The 21,201-nt window shown below is 42.6% G+C and overlaps 1 protein-coding gene across 5 annotated transcripts in view; it reads right to left on the bottom strand.

The window, feature by feature from the left end:
- Positions 1 to 219: 219 nt before the first annotated feature.
- Positions 220 to 21,201, bottom strand: part of HINT3 (histidine triad nucleotide binding protein 3) — a 38,405-nt gene continuing 17,423 nt past the window's right edge. The window contains exons 5-6 of one of the 5 annotated variants that reach the window (XM_085845582.1): positions 19,381 to 19,444; positions 220 to 254 (exon numbers count right to left, since the gene is read on the bottom strand). In XM_085845582.1, coding sequence (XP_085701708.1) covers positions 235 to 254; positions 19,381 to 19,444 — 84 coding nt within the window. In that variant the 3' untranslated portion in view covers positions 220 to 234. Of the gene's footprint in view, positions 255 to 7,260; positions 7,475 to 15,326; positions 15,449 to 17,626; positions 19,445 to 21,201 lie in introns of those variants that run through there. The other 4 variants (XM_085845580.1, XM_085845584.1, XM_085845581.1 and 1 more) reach the window with 4 other exon arrangements.

Consider the following 21,201-nt stretch of genomic DNA (forward strand, 5'->3'; position numbering starts at 1 on the left):
TTGTTGGGCTGAAACTTGAACCCACGCTAAAAAGCTCAGAAGCAAGTGTACATACGTTGAGGCCATCCTTCCAGCCCCTGGATAATTAGCTGTCCTCTCACATATAACATTGTTTAAGATAGTAAGATGGCTCAGTGGCTAAAGCCTCATTGCTTCCCCCTCACCGGTGTAAGTTGCATTCCCATGATTGCTCAGGTGGGCAGGTAATGTCAAACCACACAGCATACTCAGAAGCTAGCTGCCAAAATGGTGCTCTGTGGCAGAGAACATGAAGAGAACATGGCAGAGAAGCACGACATGAGAAGAACATGAAGAAGAAAAATAGTGAAGAATTCAATCTATTAACACAGTTTTGCGAGCATTTTCAAAGGCGGATATCATGGTGCGTATTTTGTCTCCATTTATGGTTAACAATCTATGTCACTGTTGTACTGTGGGTGCTTGTGTTAAACTGCATATGTGTATATAGGCCAACCTATATTTACAATTATGAATCCACCTTGTACTCCATTCTCATATATACCTTGATTAATCCTGCATCAATCTCCAATGTAGTTTAAACAGGCTGTTGTCAGGCTGCTGGTTGTTTGACACACACATATATATATATATATATATATATATATATATATATATATATATATATATATATATATATATATATATATATATATATATATATATATATATATATATATATATATATATATATTCTGAGGATGCAGCTCTCCACGTATTGTTGAATCGAGTGGTCCCCATCTACAAGGCCTTCATCTGCAGCTTGATGGAGTACTGCTCTCCCCTCTGGACTGGCTCCCTTGCCTCACAGCTTGAAGCCATGGAAACCAAGGCCTTCAAGATCATTGGAATCTGGAATCTCCCACGATGAAATTGAGTCTACAGGTCCATCACTTCACCATTACAGACAGGTCAGTGGTCTATCTGTGTTCCACCACATCCTGTCTGGTCTTGCACCCTCTGCTCTTTCCTTGCTTTGTCCTCCCCACCCAGGTTTGTGCGGGGCTCACATGGTCCACCATCAACCCCCAACTGGTGAAACTACCTCAATCGCAGATCACTGCTCACCTCCACTCATTTGTTCCTCTTTTTTTCCTACTTGTGGAATCAACTTCCATATCTTCTTCAATCTCATTCTTCCCTCCAGGTCTTCAAGACAGCTGTTTACCACCATCTCAGATAGTCACCAATCCAAAACCATCTTTTCCACCCTCGATAACCCCACCCAAATCACTCCTCCTTCGAGTTTCCTTTTGTGTCCATCTTGACCACCCCATGCTTGCATGTTTTGTGTACTATTTTTGTCTGTTACATCCTGATCCGTTCAATGTACTAGCTCTTCCACGAGACTCAAGTATGTATGCAAAAAAGTGGTGTCTGTCCGTGTGTTTGTCTGTCTGTCTCGTATTTATGGCAGCCACTTCCTGCACTGCGTTTGACACGCAGGCAAAGCTCAACATTCACTTTTGAAATGACAGGAGAACAAGCATGAATAATGTTGATGGCAAATTTTATTTCGCAAGCAGGATATCCTACATCTTTTGAGACAAATCCAACTTCCACCACCTAAAGTTGCACCACCATTTTGCAGTTGGAGGTGTAAGTAGGCCAGAGCTTTGGCTCTGAATGAAACCAGGAGTGCAACACAATCTTCAAGACCGTGAAATAATTTAAATTGAAAGAATGACAAACTTCTCCCATCACTGTGGACGGGTACTTTTGCTCATCGTGTATAATACGCACCAGTCCAAACATCATCACACAATGATGCCTCACCCTGTCTATAAAACACCAGGATGACAGTTTATAGCTGGGTTGAGCTGAGCTGAGTGTGCATATCTCTCGGCTATCCTGCCAGGACTATCAGATGACACCGTTACACTGACTTAATGCTTCCATTAGTACTCATCCAATATGACTCAATTAGTGCTTTACAAGCTCTGGAAATGTGATTATTTTTCATCTTCTGTGACACGGGAGCTGGAAGCTCATAAGCTCATAGACCAGCTCATAAGGATGGGTTCAGACGTCACTCTCATGTTGGTCCCCTCTCATATTGGACTCCAGGGAAATGAAATGACAGATAGGCTCGAGAAGCCAACCTGCATTAAACTGGTTGTATGTTTTAATGTGAGCATGACATTGTCTTACCCACCCGGTAAGAATTTTGGAATTCCTTGAGTACAGGGTCCTTCGTTCGAGGTACATGCCTCTCCTTGTGATTAATGGAGGAAGAGAGAGGTGCTGATGAACCTTTCACTGTTAGGTCACTGTGATCATAATGATCACCTATTCCACATTGTATGTCATTCGAGAAGTCTGTGCAGTGACTCGTCCCTGCATGAGTGTTGACCTATCCTGATGCACTGCAAATACAAGCATACAAGGATGCAGTTCAGGAACGCACCAATGGCCCTCAACTTTCCCTGGAATCTGCGATAATTTTGAACCCTCTGCTCATGACATAAAGCGGTTAAAACCATTCCTTTCACACCGCGAGGCGCATACGGCTGCCGAGGCAGTTTCATTTGGCTTAGGAGTACAATCTTGGACAGTTCGCCATTCCAACGCAGGATACTCGAATGGTTTATTAGCCTCGGAAGCTGGTACTTATTTTGCCAATCTCTGAAGGATGACAGGCTGTGTCAACCCCACTGGTGTTATTTCAACGGCCAAGGGCTCAGAAGCCTGATGTTAGCTTAGTGGTTGGGGTGGTCGGCTTTGGAGCTGAAGGTGCGGAGTTCAAGCCCTGTCAGCTCCTGAATTAACACCAGGTGGAGTTGACTCAGCCTGTCATCCTTCTGAGGTTGGCTAAATGAGAACCAGAGAACTGATAATAGGTGCGTGACATCAGTGGTGCCCCCATACTTGGTAGCAGTGGTGATGCACTGTTGATCATAGCCAGTTGAAAGCATGAAATCATGCCACCCCAATAAGTGGAAGTATTTTGAAAAAACAATAAAAAAAACACAGGGGCTCAAACTCAGGACTTGGAAGATCTTAAGCCAGCCATCTTAACCATAAAGCCAACACCAGGCTCTGTAAAGAGACTTGGAGGTTTGTTCTTTTCTCGAGGCTCTTCATGTAATTTTTATTTTCCCCTTTTGTTTTGAGAAGTCTCCTGACATGATGTCCTTTTACCTCTGCCACTGAAGGTTGACAGAGGTTATACTTTCACCCCTGTCTGCTGTTTGAGGTTGCTGTACGTTTGTTGTGAACAGGATATCTCAAAAAGTTGAACACTGATTCAGACGAAATTTGGTGGAAAGCTTGGGTGTATGACAATGACGAACGGATTCGATTTTGGTGAAGATCCTGATCCAGATACTATAATTTTACAAGTGATTCTTCATCTTTGAGAGATGGAGCCAAAACTGATATACATATATATAAGGCACTTCTTCTTCTTCTTCTTCTTGTTTCGGCTGCTCCCTTTAGGGGTCGCCACAGCGGATCATCCGTATGATCCGCATAGTGATTTGGCACATGTTTTACGCCGGATGCCCTTCCTGACGCAACCCTGGTCGCCTCTTACGACACAGGGATAACATATATATATATATATAAGGCACATAACATGATATTTCAAAAAGTTGTGGACGAGTTATTACAAAACTCGGTGGATGAGTTGGTTAGGTGACAAAAACAAGCGAATTTGATTTTGGTTCAGGTCTGGATCCAGATCCAGCCTATCAGTGGGATACAAAATATAACCTGTTCAACCTGGTGGAAGTATATTGCACTCTACTGCATGCTAGTCCAGTTTGTATATGTGGCTTGATGTTAACCAAAGGAATGGTTGTGTGGCATAAAAACCACCAGCACCACTACCTCTATTTGCTGTTGACTGCTCATTGACACCCTGCTTCCACTAACCCCCCCCCCACCCCCACCCTCATTCTCTCAACGTACTACTCGTGAATTATTTCCACGAGGTGAAGCTGTCAGATCGTCACTGGTGGCTCAGGATGCACGAGCACGTTCGAACAACCATCCCTTGCAGCCGTACCGCAAGCTCGACTGGCTGGACGCGTGCCTGAGCGTAGCACCCCTCCGCGTGAACAGGTACAACCGAATGCACCGTATTCTAAGTCATGACAATGTAATCATCCTGGCTTGGTGAGTACAACAGTATCCAGTATGTACGCACAGGACTCACAGAATGGAAAACGTGTTTGGTTTTAAACCCGCACAGTATCGTTGTAACCACACCAGTGTGAGGAGGAGAGGGTGGGGGAAACAATGCATAATTACAATGAAGCACTGCAACGGTACTTGGTAGAGCGCATACCTCCGCCAGGCTGAACAGTTTACATTTTGTATCCCACTGAGAGGCCGGACATAGATCTGGACTTCCAAAATCTATTCAACTTGTTTTTGTCACCTACCCAACTCGTCCACTAAGTTTCGTCCGAATCCGTCTTCAACTTTTTGAGACAGCATGCTGTTCATCGTTTTTAGCCCCATCTCTCAATGGTGAAGAATCCCTTCTAAAAAAATTTTAATGTGGGTTTCCGTATTCGGATCTTCACCAAAATCGAATCAATTAGTCATTTTAATACACCCAACCTGTCCACCGAAATTCGTCCGAATCCGTCCATAACTTTGAGACATCATGTCATATAACGTTTTTAGCTGCTGAAAGCTATCTCACTGCTGAAAAATCACTTAAAGAATTCTCGTATCCAGATCTTTACAAAAAAATCTAACAATTTAATCATCACACACCCAACCTGTCCCCCGAAAGTCCGAATCCGTCCACAACTTTTGAGATATCTTGTTGACAGAAAGACAGGGATGAAAACATAACCTCCCTTACTTTTGGGGGTGGAGGTAAATATTGATTTCACACAATGAGCTAATTGGACGAGGTAACGAGGAAATCTGTGGATTGATAAAGCAAAAAAAGTTCCCTTGACATTTTTTTTTCGTAATCATTTTGCGACATTGTTTATCTTTTTGCAAATATATTATATTCTCCTCGTATGCCACGGAAAGTTATTTGCCTTTGTCACCGATTTATTGATCAACCCTTGTATGGTTTTCATTTGAAGTGATCTATGCAAAAAGTAAATATAATTTTACGAATCAAAATAAAGGTTATGAGAAAACAACATGAAGAATAGTTTTATTAAGATTATCAGGTCTTTTCATTCCACATGGAAAGGCCTGTTATGCTATAGATTATTACTATTATTGAAAAGAATTTCATTTCATCCGTTAGGTTGAAAAAGATCAATGCCAGTTACGTATCCAGAACAAACAAAGAGAGCAGTATGAAGTTGATCCCGAATTCATGCTTGACTTTGACCTTCACCGATCTGCTTTGTGCCCAAGCTGTCAGCATAAACAATTAATGATTTAATTTCCAAAATGCACTTCACAGTTCAATACAAGAACCTACTTTCAGGTATTATTATGCACTTTGCATTGGAACTATCTCGTTGTCCTCGATACGTAATATAATGATTAAATTTTCAAAGCCTGTTAATATATAATACTCCAACAAAGAGATAAAATACATAATTACATTAATTTTTCTAAATGTAAATGGTGATCAATTAATTATATGCTTACCAAAAAAAATACATTTTTTTTTTTCAAACAAAGGATAAAGAATAGAAAGAAAAAAAAAATTGTTTGGAGATGGCAATTAATATGGTTTTCTGGGATAGATACTAAACCTCGATTTATAATTTCATTCTTAGAAAATAACATTTAAAACCTGATATTAATACTGGAGGGGCACTCGATAGAGCACATACCTCTGCCACGCGATGCCCGATTCACAACATATCGGGCCCAATACATTTTTGAAATATCATGCTAAACAGTACGACATCGTTTTTGGCCCTCTCTCTCTCTCTCAATGGTGAAGAATCACTTTGAAAATTAAATAACCCTCGTATCCAGATTCGCATCTTCACCGAAATTGAATCACTTCGTCATTGCCATACACCCAACTTGTCCACCAAGTTTCGTCCGAATCCGTCTACAACTTTTTGAGATATCGGGCTATATATCGTTTTTGGCCCTTTCTCTCAATGGTGAAGAATCACATAAAATATTCTAGTAGCTGGATCCGGATCCCGATCTTCACCAAAATCAAAACAGTTTGTCCTTGTCACACACCCAACCTGTCCACAAAATTTCATCCGAATCCATCCACAATTTCATATTCCCAAGCTGGCCTCCAAATCCAGTCGCCGGCTGGGCATCCTCCGCCATGCAAAGTCCTTCCTTGGCATACCTGAGCTCATGACCACATACAAAGCTTTCGTCCAGAGCCTGATGGAGTCCTGCTCTCCCCTCTGAGCTGGTGCCTCTCACCTTTCATCTTTCTCAACTTCACGGTGTGGAAACCAAAACATTTAGGATCATTGGTATCTCCCACGATGAGGCCGAGTCTTTGGGTCTCTCATAGCAGGCAGGTCGATGGTCTTTCTATCTTCCACCATCTCCTCTGCGGCTGCGGCCTCCCCCCGCAATATGTACCCCCCTCATAGTTCCGCAGGGTGCTCAAGGTGCACCAGCAACCCCCTTCTGGTAAAACTACCAAAATCAAGAATCATTGCTCACCTTCACACGTTCATTCCTCTTTTTTTCCTGCCTTTGGAACAAACTCCCACACTCTTCAAAACAGCTGTTCACCACCATCTCTTATCCTTCCCCCATTCAAAGCCACGATCTTTCTACCCCAGCTAATCACCCCAAACCCATGTCCTTCAAATGCCCTGCTTTCCTTTCTGAAAGTCCCTGTCATATAAGGACCTGAAAGTCGCTGCAGTGTCCATCTTGTTTCCCTGTGTACCTCGCCCTATCCCCCTCATTTCCACAGATCTCCTGTCTCTGTTCCCCACTGTTTTTACCTTCCCTCTCCTACTTCCCTTGTTGCACATTGTGTGTGTAAGCTCTCATACAAGCTTCAACATTGTAATAAAAAAAAAAAATTTCTTGAGATATCCTGCACACAGACAGAAAGGGGTGAAAACATAACCTCCTTCCACCTTTGGTTGCAGAGGTAATAACACGAGCTTGGATGCATATCATAAGCATGATAGACGGTACTGTGCACTTGTTATATTTTCACATAATCTTCAGTGATTGCAGTCAATACAGCGATGGCTTCGTCAGAGAAGTTTATCCCAAATCGTCCTTTCACATATATTTTATCCTTTTATCAGAACAATCACCCTTTTTAACCTCGAACGGACATTCGGAGGCCACCAGCACTCGCTCTGCTCGAGCAAACGGCATTCCTTTATTCACAAAGAAAAAAACAAGGAACTTGGGACACAGGAGGCCAAAGATTGCTGTGAGGCTGCCAACAATGCTTCCTTCACCAGACCAGGTGACCAAAGAAGGTGTTGACGAGAATTAGAAGCAAAATGTAACGTGGCCTTGCTACAAAATGATGCTCCACCTGTAAGCACAATGGTGTACAACATTCAAATTCCTGAAAAAGAAAAGAAAGAAAAAAAAGAAAAAAAAAAGAATCATCAAATAAGTCTGCAAAAAGGTTTTCTTCTATTTATTGGTGGGAGGAGGGATTGGTGGCACTGTCTTTCATCGGTAGCATTTTTTTTTGGTGTACGAAATAGAGGCACATGGAAGAGCTAGACTACATAATGGACCAAAACAAGAACAGAGCAGAAAGCAAGGGGAGGACACAGCAGGGTAGAGGGGCATGACTGAGGGACACTTGGAGGAAGGAGGCACAGAGGAAGACATTGGACGAACAAGCTGGTTACAAGCTCAAGCACAGCAAGAAGTGGGCTGAAAGAACAGGAAGAGGGAAAACAAGGAATGAAACCACATCATCTTGCTGCACGGCTACCAAAAACCACCAGTTTGTTTATTACAAACACATATGTTACTCAGTCACAAATAATATAATTTGTCATGTTTGGGAACATGTACGTGCACTTTACTCACACTCGGACGTGAAAAATCTGTTTCTTGACCCCATGTTCTTCCCACCAATCCTGTCATAATCCCAAGGATTGTGGAGGCTTTTCTCTACATAATGAGCAACACTCGTTTATATTTTTGTAAATATATATATACACACATACACATACACAGTGGGGAGAACAAGTATTTGATACACTGCCGATTTTGCAGGTTTTCCCACTTACAATGCACGTAGAGGTCTGTAATTTTTATCATAGGTACACTTCAACTGTGAAAGACGGAATCGAAAACAAAATCCTGAAAATAACATTGTATGATTTTTAAATAATAAATTTGCATTTTATTGCATGAAATAAGTATTTGATGCATCAGAAAAACAGAACTTAATATTTGGTACAGAAACCTTTGTTTGCAATTACAGAGATCAGACGTTTCTTATAGTTCTTAACCAGGTTTGTACAGACTGCAGCAGGGATTTTGGCCCACTCATCCAGATCCTTCAGGTTTCGGGCTGTCGCTGGGCAACACAGACTTTCAGCTCCCTCCAAAGATTTTCTATTGGGTCAGGTCTGGAGACTGGCTAGGCCACTCCAGGACCTTGAGATGCTTCTTACGGAGCCACTCCTTAGTTGCCCTGGCTGTGTGTTTCGGGTCGTTGTCATGCTGGAAGACCCAGCCACGCCCCATCTTCAATGCTCTTGTTGAGGGAAGGAGGTTGTTGGCCAAGATCTCGTGATACATGGCCCCATCCATCCTCCCCTCAATACGGTGCAGTCATCCTGTCCCCTTTGCAGAAAAGTATCCCCAAAGAATGACGTTTCCACCTCCGTGCTTCACGGTTGGGATGGTGTTCTTGGGGTTGTACTCATCCTTCTTCTTCCTCCAAACACGGCGAGTGGAGTTTAAACCAAAAAGCTCTATTTTGGTCTCATCAGACCACATGACCTTCTCCCATTCCTCCTCTGGATCATCCAGATGGTCATTGGCAAACTTCAGATGGGCCTGGACATGCGCTGGCTTGAGCAGAGGGACCTTGCCTGCGCTGCAGGATTTTAATCCATGATGGCGTAGTGTGTTACTTATGGTTTTCTTTGATACTGTGGTCCCAGCTCTCTTCAGGTCATTGACCACGTCTTGCCGTGTAGTTCTGGGCTGATCCCTCACCTTTCTCATGATCATTGAGGCTCCACGAGGTGAGATCTTGCATGGAGCCCCAGACCGAGGGAGATTGACTGTTATCTTAAACTTCTTCCATTTTCTAATAATTGCGCCAACAGTTGTTGCCTTCTCACCAAGCTGCTTGCCTATTGTCCTGTAGCCCATCCCAGCCTTGTGCAAGTCTACAATTTTGTCCCTGATGTCCTTAGACAGCTCTCTGGTCTTGCCCATTGTGGAGAGGTTGGAGTCTGATTGATTGAGTGTGGACAGCTGTCTTTTATGCAGATAACGAGTTCAAACAGGTGCAGTTAATACAGGTAATGAGTGGGGAATGGGAGGACTTCTTAAAGACAAAACTAACAGGTCTGTGAGAGCCGGAATTCTTACTGGTTGGTGGGTGATCAAATACTTATTTCATGCAATAAAATGCGAATTTATTATTTAAAAATCATACAATGTGATTTTCAGGATTTTTGTTTTAGATTCCGTCTTTCACAGTTGAAGTCTACCTTTGATAAAAATTACAGACCTCTACGTACTTTGGAAGTGGGAAAACCTGCAAAATCAGCAGTGTATCAAATACTTGTTCTCCCCACTGTATGTATGTATGTATGTATGTATGTATGTATGTATGTATGTATGTATGTATGTATGTATATATATATATAAATATAATTTTTAGCTGGTCTATAATTCACATTCCAGATAAGGTATTGTTACGGCTGTGGAAATTCGCAAACCACCATTCAGGACCCTCAGGTGAGATATCTTCATAGGTACATGTGTAGTTAGCCCAAACCCGTTGTATAGAGGGAATTTATGTGATCCATTCGGGCTGCGATCCTTTGAGTTAGGCGTTTTTCTTTTTCTATCTTTTATTTCAAACACACAACATTTCAACAACCATGCCATCCCCATCACAGCACCAACCACACTGCAACCACGCCACCGCCACCATCGACGCTACCGAACGGCAAACAAAGGCGCAAAGGAGGGAACTGCGAGGATGCGCAGGTTTTCCCGCCTGTTTCTCACTTCTGATTTCCCCGCACTTTGGAGTGGAGGAAGGGCGATGCAGGTCAAAGGTCAGAGGTCATGTAAAGGTGGGGCCTCTTTTTGGGGGAATAATTCTCTGGCTCCGAGCCAAAAACTGACTCCCCCGGCCCCCGCACGGAGCGGGGTGGAGGGAAAGCGTGAGGGAACGCCCTTTTCGGGAACCCTCTCGAAGGAAGGTGGAGCCGAGAACGGGGCGGGGCGAAGGGCGGAGCCCCACACGATAAAAGACGGACACGGGCGGGCGTGCTGGAGCTTCCTCGAGCGCTTCCACTTCCGCCTCTTCTTGGTCGTCGTGGCTGGTGGTCTGGTTGGTCTTCGGGAAGAGGTCCTGCACCCGTGCCTTGGCGAGCGGCCCTGTCACAAAGGCACGGACGGGAGACGCGGCAGCGCCCGTTGCAAGGTGAACCTGTGCGTCCGGACGGGGAGTGCCGGTGAGGGTTCGCCGGCTGCGAGAGAGGTCGGGACCAGGCGCGACCACGCTGACGGTCGCGGGAGAGGGACTCACCAGACACAAAAGGGAAGTCGCGACTTCTTTCTTTTCTTTGGGGTTTTGGTGTGAATGTCCGTGGGTGGCGCCAGTCTGGCTAAAGTAGAACTGTTTAAGTGTTGCCGTGTGTACGCGTATTCGGTTGTAGCTCTGCATCGTTTCTTTTGTTTTCATTGCTTTATGTGCATTTTCATTGTGTATGGCTATAAATACGTGCCTTACGTGCTTGTGTGTGTGAATAAAACGCTTGCTTGTTGAACTGTGCCCATTTCGCTTCGTCTTTTCTCTATTTACCCTCCATCTTGCATCACGGAAAGGGGTTCGTAGTGGGTGCAACATCCAAGTAATTAATCGGAACCGTCAAGGCCGACGATAACACTGCTCGGTTATCACTGTAGCACGGAACGGACCGCTTAAGCGGTTCTTGTCCGGAGTCGGCCTGTGGCGTGGTACGATCGCCCGGTCGACCATTCGCGCAGGTACTTCGGTAGATCGAATTTGGCGAGCAACCCTATCCTGCGCGGGTGGGCAATTGGCACGGTCGTGGTGAGGTTAAACCCCCACCCGTGACTAGCTCCCAGCATTGTTCCGAGAGGGTCATGACAGAATTGTCCGTCCGGTGGGCGACGTGCTGCGATTTGAGTTACGCGGCAGTTCGCACGCCGGCGGGCGCGAATTCGCAACAGTATTGTTAAATTTTACTCTTTTTGCCTGCTCGATTAAAGTTGCCAACTTTGAACACTTCATGTGCACACAGCATTTTGTTTTGTTTTGACGAGCTGGCAAGAGACGTTTTGATTACAGCGTAAACCTTCATGTCTTGTTCCTCGATGGAAGTGGGAGACAGATCGAAGAAAAACCAATTACAAAGTGTTAAAGTTATGAAATACCTGAAAATGTTAGTAATAAGATTAATTTGAACGAAACTTGTATATAAAGGGACTCAACACTATTGACCATAAATGTTGTTGTTAGTCTTTCGGCTGCTCCCGTTAGGGGTCGCCACAGTGGATCATCCGTTATGATCCGCATACCGATTTGGCACAGGTTTTACGCCGGATGCCCTTCCTGACGCAACCCTGGACGCCTCTTACGACACAGGGATAAGGATTGGTGACACATGATTCCGGGCTGCCCAACACTCTCTCATAGCGCGGCCCAGCGCAGAGCTCCCGTCCTCAAGCGATCCTCCAACCCAAGCCTCCGAGTAGCCGGATTACAGGTTCACATCACTATTGACCATAAATGATTTACAAATTGCATGCGTTACCTTCTCCTTATCAGACTATCAGGCACTTGCCTCGTTGTCCAATAGGCTATGCATGGTCTCTGGCCTATTTTCCAGAATGCCATGGTAACAGCCCGAGCATTGTTCCGCAACCCTGTTGGACATCCACGACCCACGGCATATGGAGTGCTTGTTGTGTGAGATATTAATAGCGAGGTAGGACGATTGTCAAAATGGCTTGCTCCTCATTATATCTGCACCCTCTAGATTTTGGCACGATGTAACGATTAAAGATCAAGAGTTGTGCAGACCTCTTCGGAAACTGTGTATTTTGTTTCCAAAATGTTGCTCATGCATCGACCATACATTAATCTGTGCAAATACAATTGCAAAAATTTCTCACAAAATAAAGCTTTTCCATAGTTTTTATGCCCAAACAAGGATTTTATACGAAGCCACGTCAATTTCTGCCATTAGTATCCTCATCAGGCATGCCCAGTTTTGAAGTGGTGGGACAGCATTTTGTAAATGGCATCGAAGTGAAAGCATCATGGCTCGTCCCACGATCCATGTGTATTATCGGGGGTGTCCCTTACATAGGTACCCATTTTTTGCTCACCTAGAACATAGTTCAGGTGGGACATTAGTATCGCATGGTAGCACCCCTCCACGGTAGACCCTGTCCATGAGTCAGTCAGTATGTAAACACTCGGATCTTCTTCGAAGCTACACCCAATTTTGATGAAATTTGGCCACAATCTTCATCACCCGTGATGTACCAAAGTTTGTTAGTCACATTTTTTTTTGTGTTAAAAAACAAAAACACAATGGTCTAACAGGGCACATGGGGGTAGGGGGGGGTCAAAGTGGGTCCAGATTTGGCCCCTCAAAATAGGTACTTGCTTTCTTCTCTGAAACTACACACGATTTTGATGAAACTTCACCACAACCATCATCACCCATAACACTAAAACAAAAAGTCCCATCTTCAAACTTTGTAGAATTTCTGTGGAACAAGGCCTCTTGATGCCAAGTAAATCCCATCAAAAATGCATATTAATGAGAGCAATTTAAAGGTGAAAAGGTCACTGATTCCAGGATTGCTACTTTTGACTTCTCAAAAAGGATTCACCCAATTAGATGCAACTTGGTCGGAATCATCTCTGCATGGTGCTAACAAGTTTGTTCAAACCATCGGCTAATTTATACATTTCGTGGGTCATTCACGCCACCGACCAGTGGTTCCCTGATGCTACCAGGTGACATTGCCCCGATTTATAAAATTTAGAATACAAGAATATATAAAACATTCCAGTTCGATATTGAACAGTTCGAGTAATGTTTCAATTTTTTTTTAGTATTTAACAAAGTCAACAAGTCCACAAATTCTGCAAAGAAAACCAATTTTTACTGAACCCAAATTTTGGAATTCATTAGATTGGAATGTCAAGTCAACTGCCAGTTTACATACATCTAAACACGTTTAAATTATTGTTGACCATGTATAGAATGGACTCGTAAATATTTTATTCTGTTTGAGTGTTTGAAGGAGGTTAAAGTCAAGATAATGGTGTAACTTATGTCAGTATTTGCCCTTACCCCCACCCCTATCTCCACCTTTTCTTATTCCTACATTCGAATTACATCTTTACAATAAGTGTACTGCATGTAACTAATAGGGATCGATATCCTACAAGCCTTGCCTTTTACATAGATTCCTCCACATTCACTCATATTATTATTATATACTCATTTGTCATTCTACTAATCTGTTTGCTTTGTGATTTTTGGAGACCGTTTGGTCTTCTTGGGAATGGTTGTGTATTTTGAATTGTGGAAAAAATAAACTTGACCACAAAATAACGGTTCCGACCTTACCTCTAATAACTTCCTCCATACTATGGCCCAACCCGATTTCCGAAAATACAACTTCCTCCATACGGTCCCGACCTGACCTCTAATAACTATCCTCTTACTTTTTGCACTGCTCCAAGTGGAGTTCGTGCAAGTGCGCAGATTTGTTTCGTCGAGATCGCCCCATGTTTTTTCAATATGCCCTGGGTAAATAAAGAAAAATCAATTTTAGGGGAGATATAACTGAGAATTAAGTCCTTCAAAAAGTCTCAAACCAAGTTCATGGTTAGATGCTTAAGGGCAACATCTACCAATGAAGACCACAATCCAAAGATGACCTCAAAATAGCAATAACTGACAAAATCCGTTCAATCACTGCAGTTAAATGTGTCGTAGTATACAACATTTTTTTCTCGTCAAATGCAAGAGCACCTTCAATGTGGAGGCTGATATCTGGAGCATGTGCTCCAACTAAATCAAAAGAATGATATTGAACAAATCCATCTAAAAATTTCCAGAGTGATCATGGATCACATGAAGCAAATGTGATCACAAAAGAAAATGTCATTTTCAATAAAAAAATAAATAAATATAGGCAATACCCCTGGGAGCTCACCTGGTAGCGGCTTGTTAAGATAACCAGGGAACCACTGGTAGGCATGGATGACCCACAAAATATGTAATGGACAAGAAAGTAAATAACTATGGATTTTTTTTTTTTTTTTTTAATGGCATGAACAAACCTTGGTACATCACAGGTGATAAAGGCTCTGGTCAAGTTTCATCGTTATTGTGTGTGTGGCATTTCAAATAAGAAAGCAACTAGAGGGGGAGCACTCGATAGAGTGCAAAACCTCCGCCGCCAATACTGCTCGGTCACTCAAGTGAACCTGATATTCTATTCATTCAATTTGACATCAACAGTGCTCACAGAGTTAAAGTTTGCAACTTTCCCTTTTACATACTCAATTCATTCATCATAACTAGATTCCTTGAGACAAATTGATGTTACGTGGGTATATCCACCTGAAGTTCCAAAATCAGCCGCAATTATAATTTTGGCATGTTTTTTTTGTTGGAAATCACTTATAACATGTAGAAATGCAAAAATAAAAATAAAAAAATAAAAATAATCGGAATTTTGTTGAAAAAAAAAGTTGCAAAATTTTCTGGTTTTTTTCTCTAAATTTTTTTTTTGGGGGGGGGGGGGTTGTAAATCACTTAAAACATGTAGAAATGCAAAAACAAAAATTCAAATATTTTTTCAAAATGGCCACCATAGCAGCCATATTCGACTTTGGACGAAGTCCAAAATCTAATGTCATGATCCTTGGACCATACCTAATCCCCCACCAAGTTTCGTTGAAATCCGTCAAGGAGTTTTTCCATAATACTGTTCACAAACAAAACAAACAAACAAATAAACAGACAGGGGTGAAAACAGTAACCTCCGTCCATCTTCGATGGCAGAGGTTAAATATCTTTTTGATCAAGCAACCTCACACCTCCCCCCCCTTACCAACCTCCCCATAAACTCCTGCCGTAGACCCCCCTCAGACCCTAATTTTTTTAATGCCTTGAACAAACTTTGGTACATACAGTGATGAACGTTATGGTAAAGTTTCATCAAAATCGTATGTGTAGTTTCAGAGAAGAAGAAGTTGAAAGTACTTGTGGCCGGACGGACAGACTGATGACACACCATCCCATAAGCTCTCTACGTTCCAGGTGAGCTAAACAGAGTGAACATAATGGCACGCCATTATAAATCCCCACGCTTCACACCTCAGGAGGAACCAGGTAATGCTCTAGAAAAGTTCAAATAAGGGGACGACAATTTTTTTAAAACAAATCAATCACACACAAGCACATTATCTTACGCATTTTCATTTTCAAGGTACACAAGAAGATTTACGTACCGACTGGTTTTAACCTATACGTGTATGGCACCCATTTACCATATATTCCGGTGTATTAACCACACCCATGTTTTTCACCCTCGAAAGAAATGAATATATTGATCATTTTATTTCCTGATCTAGATCGAAATACATTTGCACATTAACTTTGTGCGATACAAAGTGACGGTGGTATCAACATGCTTACTCCTATGTCCACTTAATTTCATCTAACAGTCTTATTCTCATTTTCAAGAAGTTGAAGAGAGAGGAGAGACACCAAGAAGTTTTTATTTTTTTTTATATCAGAGGATTTTATTTATTTTTTTGTTACGAGAAAAGGGAAGAAAAGGGATTCATACCTGGAACACACATATTTCTTGTGGATTTGCGGTTCTGAAAAGGGCCGTTTGGGTTTGATGAAGCTTTTCAGCTGAACCCGAGGAAATCATCATCAATGCTTTCCTCGTTGAGACGGCATGCAACTCCTTGTCCGAATCAGGGTAGAGCAAGTCCCCGTCACTGTCCCCATCATTTGCAGCCTCCTCCCAGATGATGTTGTCCTATGTGCGGTCCATGATGTTGAAGATGCAGCATTTCAGAAATGCTCGCTTGATGTCTGACACTATCTCCTCCCACACCTTGACGATCCAGCCGCAAATCATTGGAAGGTTGACCTTTCTCATCCTCCCGCTCTTCGTGTAGCTCTTCTCTCCACTCATTATCCAGTCGGACCAGCAGCGACGGAGCCTGTCCTTTGGTGTAGTCGGTCTTGTGACAAATGAACGCATCCAGACCTAGCACGCTCTGTCGTCAAGAGAGACCACCATCCAGTCCAGTCCTGGCTTGAGAGTCCAATCTGTCTGTCGACCTCTTCTGCTGCACACGAACAATGACGCTGGCTGGAAACTCGTCTTTGGACATTGTCTTCCTCTTCAACACGACAAACATGGGAAGCTTGCCACCATCTGCGGTGCAGGTGAGCACGACGGTGAATCGGTCCTTCTCATGACCAGTAGTGCTGAGAGTCACATTGCGCTCAAGCTTATTTGAGGTGGGTGCTCCGTTATTAGACTTGTCGCGGTCCTTTCCTTCCAGAGACCGGATAGCATCCGGTCGCTCATTTAACGTAACCAGTGAGTTTTCCATCTAATGGAGGCAGGACAAAAAGGGGTGGAGCTGAGAGTGAGTTACAAGAGGTTTGGTGCACGGCTCAACGTGAAGGATGCTCTCACACTGTTTGTCTTGTTTGCGATATTTGGAGTGTGAAAAGTTATTATACACTCGATCTGCAAGTGTCCTTGCCAAAGACTCGAGCTATTGTGAATGATTCTTCTGTTGATGTGAGACCAGGCGTTCTTAGTCTTTTGTGTTTAATGGCGTTTTCAGCTGTGAGGCTCTATATACGGCACGCACCTAAACTCTGGGTGTCTCCAGTTTTTTAATTCATGTAATTTCTGCGCAAGGTTAACAAAACGCTGTACACATTCTTAACCTGAACCGATTTTCAAAATTTCAATGGTGAAATTTAGCTTAACAGCTGTTTTGACTGCTAAAACAAACAAACAAAAAAGTGTTAAAAGTGTGAGAATATAATATAATAAAAAAAGAATATAACTGAAATTCAGCATTGATCGTTTTTAAGAATGATTTATTTTCTCGACCAGTGAATTAACCGCAAAACCAACTTTTACCATATTGTGCCGATGAAAAAGTGCGGATCATACACCGGAAAATAAGGGCATTACTGTTCTTGGTTCCTCCGAAGAACACAAGGGTAGTACAGCATGCGCCTGAGATTTTTTTGAATGTCTTATTTTCTATAAGCTATGCAAGGTTTAATGAAGCCCATATGCAACTCCCTAAAAAAAAATAAAAAAAAAATAAAAATCACCACGCACGCACACACAACAAAACCAAAGTAACAGATATAAAGTAAATCCCCCGTTTGGAATCACTGAATATGGGACAGACACGACACAAGGTTAATGAGAGAGATTACAGAATATAATCTGAGCAGTGGGGAATGATTTTTTTATTATTCTCAAACCCAGGTTTCACCACATTGACACATGGGACATAAGGACGGATAAGAGAGTTGAGTGGACAGAGGGGGGGGGGGGGATTTGCGTCAGGTTGAGATCACAGCGTGATCATTCTCATTTTAAAAAGTGTGGGGGACTAAAAAATAAGGTTTATTAAATTGTATGGGTAATGTTTTTTTTATGCCTGGTGTTGGTCTAATGGTTCAGTTGATGGGCTTGGGATCCTCGGATCCTGAGTTCAAATCCCATTTGGCTGTTGAATTAATACCAGGTGGGGTTGGTTCCTCCACCTGTCATCCTTTTGAGGTCGGCAAAATGAGTGCCAACATGCTGGCATTCTGTGTTATAGTCGGGACCCGACCAGGATTGTGTCCAATAGCCAAGGAGACTGCTTCAGCAGCACCAACGCTCTGCACAGAGTATGGTCCCAGTGGATGATAATGTTTTTTGTGGTCACCTTGTATAATGATACAAAAGTTGTCTTTTTTTGTTGTTGTTCCCCCCACTAAAATCCAGTGCATGATTAAAAACCCAATGTATGCCATCGCCAAATATTAAACCTCGTTTAATAAAGTGGACATTTTCACGTGAAGTTCACCAATGATTTAAAATGTTTGGTTCTGTGCAGTGGTGTTTCCCCCTCCCCCTTCTATTCACAACGGCATCTTCAGACTTTGGTTGGACAGCGACCTGCACCATAGCTCAAACTCACCACATCACTTTCAATAATCCTCCATCTGGTCACTTGAGCTTTCTGGTGTTGGACTTGGAATACTTTTCTGTCATGATTTCTACACAAAGCTCAGAAGGTCGCTGTTAATTTAAAAAAAAAAAAAAAAAAAAAAAAGTCTATGATCACCCATGTGGATGGCTTCTAGAACCCAGTCAGCACAGTAGCTAAGCATTCACCAAAGCCGTTAAGCTGAAGGAAGAAACGCATTCCAATGCAACAATTGCGTGCCTGGTCTCAGTTGAGACAAGTATAGCGGCTTTCTACATGGCACAACCACCCTCGTTCACAGCAACTCTGGTTGGCACTGCCCCTTACGCTTTGCTAAAGCCACGTCACAGTCACTTTGCTAATACAATGTATTGCTAGAGTGTGTACAAAGTGCAGTGCTTTGTCTTCTGGGAAAAGGTCTCTTCTGTCGGTTTACGAAGGCCATTGTGGCATAGTCAGTATATGGAGAAGCCTGGTGTTGTCTCAGCATCTTAAGAGTCCCGAGTTCAAGCCCGTTTTACCTGTTGAATTAACACCAGGTGAGGTCGACTCAGCCTGTCATCCTTCTGAGATTTGCGAAATGATTACCAGTGTACTGGTGATAGAGGCATTGCATCAGCGGCACAGCCACACCCAAGTGATGCATACAAAGGAGGAAGAGCATTATAGAGATGTTTTTTGAACTCTCACATGAACAAAACTTTCAGCACATTTTTAGGACCACCATTTGGAAAGGAAGTACCAAACACATAAATGCTTTGCATTTAAAGCAGGACCAATTCTTAATATTTGCACACTTTGTTTTATGCCATCATTTCAAATAATGCCTGTTACATACGATGCCACTGTTGTGACATGTTTGAAGAGGAAATTATGCTATATGCAGGCTGTTACTGCCAATAAAGATTAATACATGAAAAGCATCGTGTTTGAGCATCAATTAAATGTACAAACAACCACAACCGGTTGCCAAAGGTTCCAAACTTAAGACTCTGCAACACCTGTTTGCGTTGTGTTGCCCTTGTCCTCGGGCATCTTCTTTAACCTCTGCAGCAACCAGTCAGCCTGTAACAAACCAGAACAAAGATGTCAGTGCCTTAGGCTACAGGAACCGTGGCAAGAATAAAACCTAATAAATGACCAAATCAGCAGAGCTGTCTTGGTAAGTTGCAGGTAATACTTTGTTGATGGAATATGCATGCCATGAGATTCAAATAAACGAGAAATTTCAAAAGCCTCGAGTCGTATTCTTCCCTCTCATCTCACCTTTGTTTTTTTTTAACCTTACAAGTCACCGTATATTAATATTTACATGTAGCTTGTAACGAGACAAGCTAATTGATTTTACGCTACACAAATGAAGGTATTGGGCTGGCAAGATGGCTGAGAGGTATTCACACTCACCTGTGAGCCATCTAGCCCAGGTTCAAATCTCAGTCCAACTACATACTGCCATCCTGGTGTCTCGCAGGCAGAGCGAGGCATTAATGCGTGTGCCGTCCCTTGGATGGACGTTATATTGGGAGTCCCGTCTGTTGGCATTAGTTGGATGTTAAAGATCCCACAGTGTCCTTCATGAAGAGGTGGTGAGCTATTGCTGGCACCCTGCACAAATTCCAAATTCCTGTTCTAACCTACAGGGGGCACTGCGTTCGGGGGATCCCAAAGCTCCCAGTAATGATGCAACCGGCGGCCACAAGTAGAATACAAATTGACTGAATGAAGGTATTCAACCCAGTGCAGACGCCTTTTAGGCCGAGTCCATTTATCCTACGCTTTGCAAAGGTATCAAGATTGTTCTGTACAGGTTATTTGGCACCTGCTCATAATCTTTTCCAGGTTTTACAATGTGGAACAGAGTGCTCCCAGAACCAAAAGTAACTCCACTTTTTTTTTTTTCTTTAGGATTTTGTTTCAAGGACCAAATTGTGAAGCTTTGAGCCACTGAACCCTGGACAACCTCCAAATGACTGAGACCCTGTCCAACTCCAGACTATATGACTTATTGTCAACCAGTCTTACTGTATCCGAAAAGGTCGCGAGGATCTCACAGCCACAAGTCGTGAGCATGTCAGAATTGATAGTTTAACCTGGACTGCTTGTTGTTTCTAATGACCAATGTTTCATCACCCTGCCAAGCTCAAATTCAAAAGTTCACAAGTTATTCAGATTTGTTCATTCATCTGCTGGATCATTGCCTCAAAATCGTATCAAAACGCTTATGCCTCAGGAATGACCAACAATACACAATTTTACATGCAGGAAAAAAAAAAAATAGAATTAGAAAAGCATCCCGGTTTCACTTGCAGACAATTTGATTGATTTGAAAGATAATTTCAAACAAAATATTAGTTTCATTATTTCCGATTCAAAAATGTCAGAAGAAAATAGATTTAACCTTCGTCGATCATCAACTCCAAAGCGACGATTTGCCCTTTACAGCTCATCAGTTAATTACTGCCATCTGGATTGGAAACGATAAGTGCATGTCGGCCTAGTTTTGCATTCATGCTCACCATTGGCATCATTACTTGCAGTTGGTCTTTCATACTTCATGTTGTTATTGTACCAGTGATGGAAAAATCCAATTAACAAATACAGCAAAGCAACATGTACTTCTCACAAAATAGGACAAGTCAAGTATGTTGGTTATTTAGAGCGACAAAGGTGTACATCTGCGGTAGCTGGGTATTCCTTGTTTTGTTAATCTTGAACTGCGCTGTCTGATTCACGAGATACATCGAATAGGCAGTCATTATAAGAGTATGCCCACAGCACGTGAGGAACAAAGTGAAAAAGCTCTGTTTAAAATTTACACACGA

Source organism: Eptatretus burgeri, chromosome 11 (genome assembly GCF_056783735.1).
Source record: "Eptatretus burgeri isolate ZD-2024b chromosome 11, Ebu_testis_v1, whole genome shotgun sequence".
Lineage (NCBI taxonomy): Eukaryota > Metazoa > Chordata > Myxini > Myxiniformes > Myxinidae > Eptatretus > Eptatretus burgeri.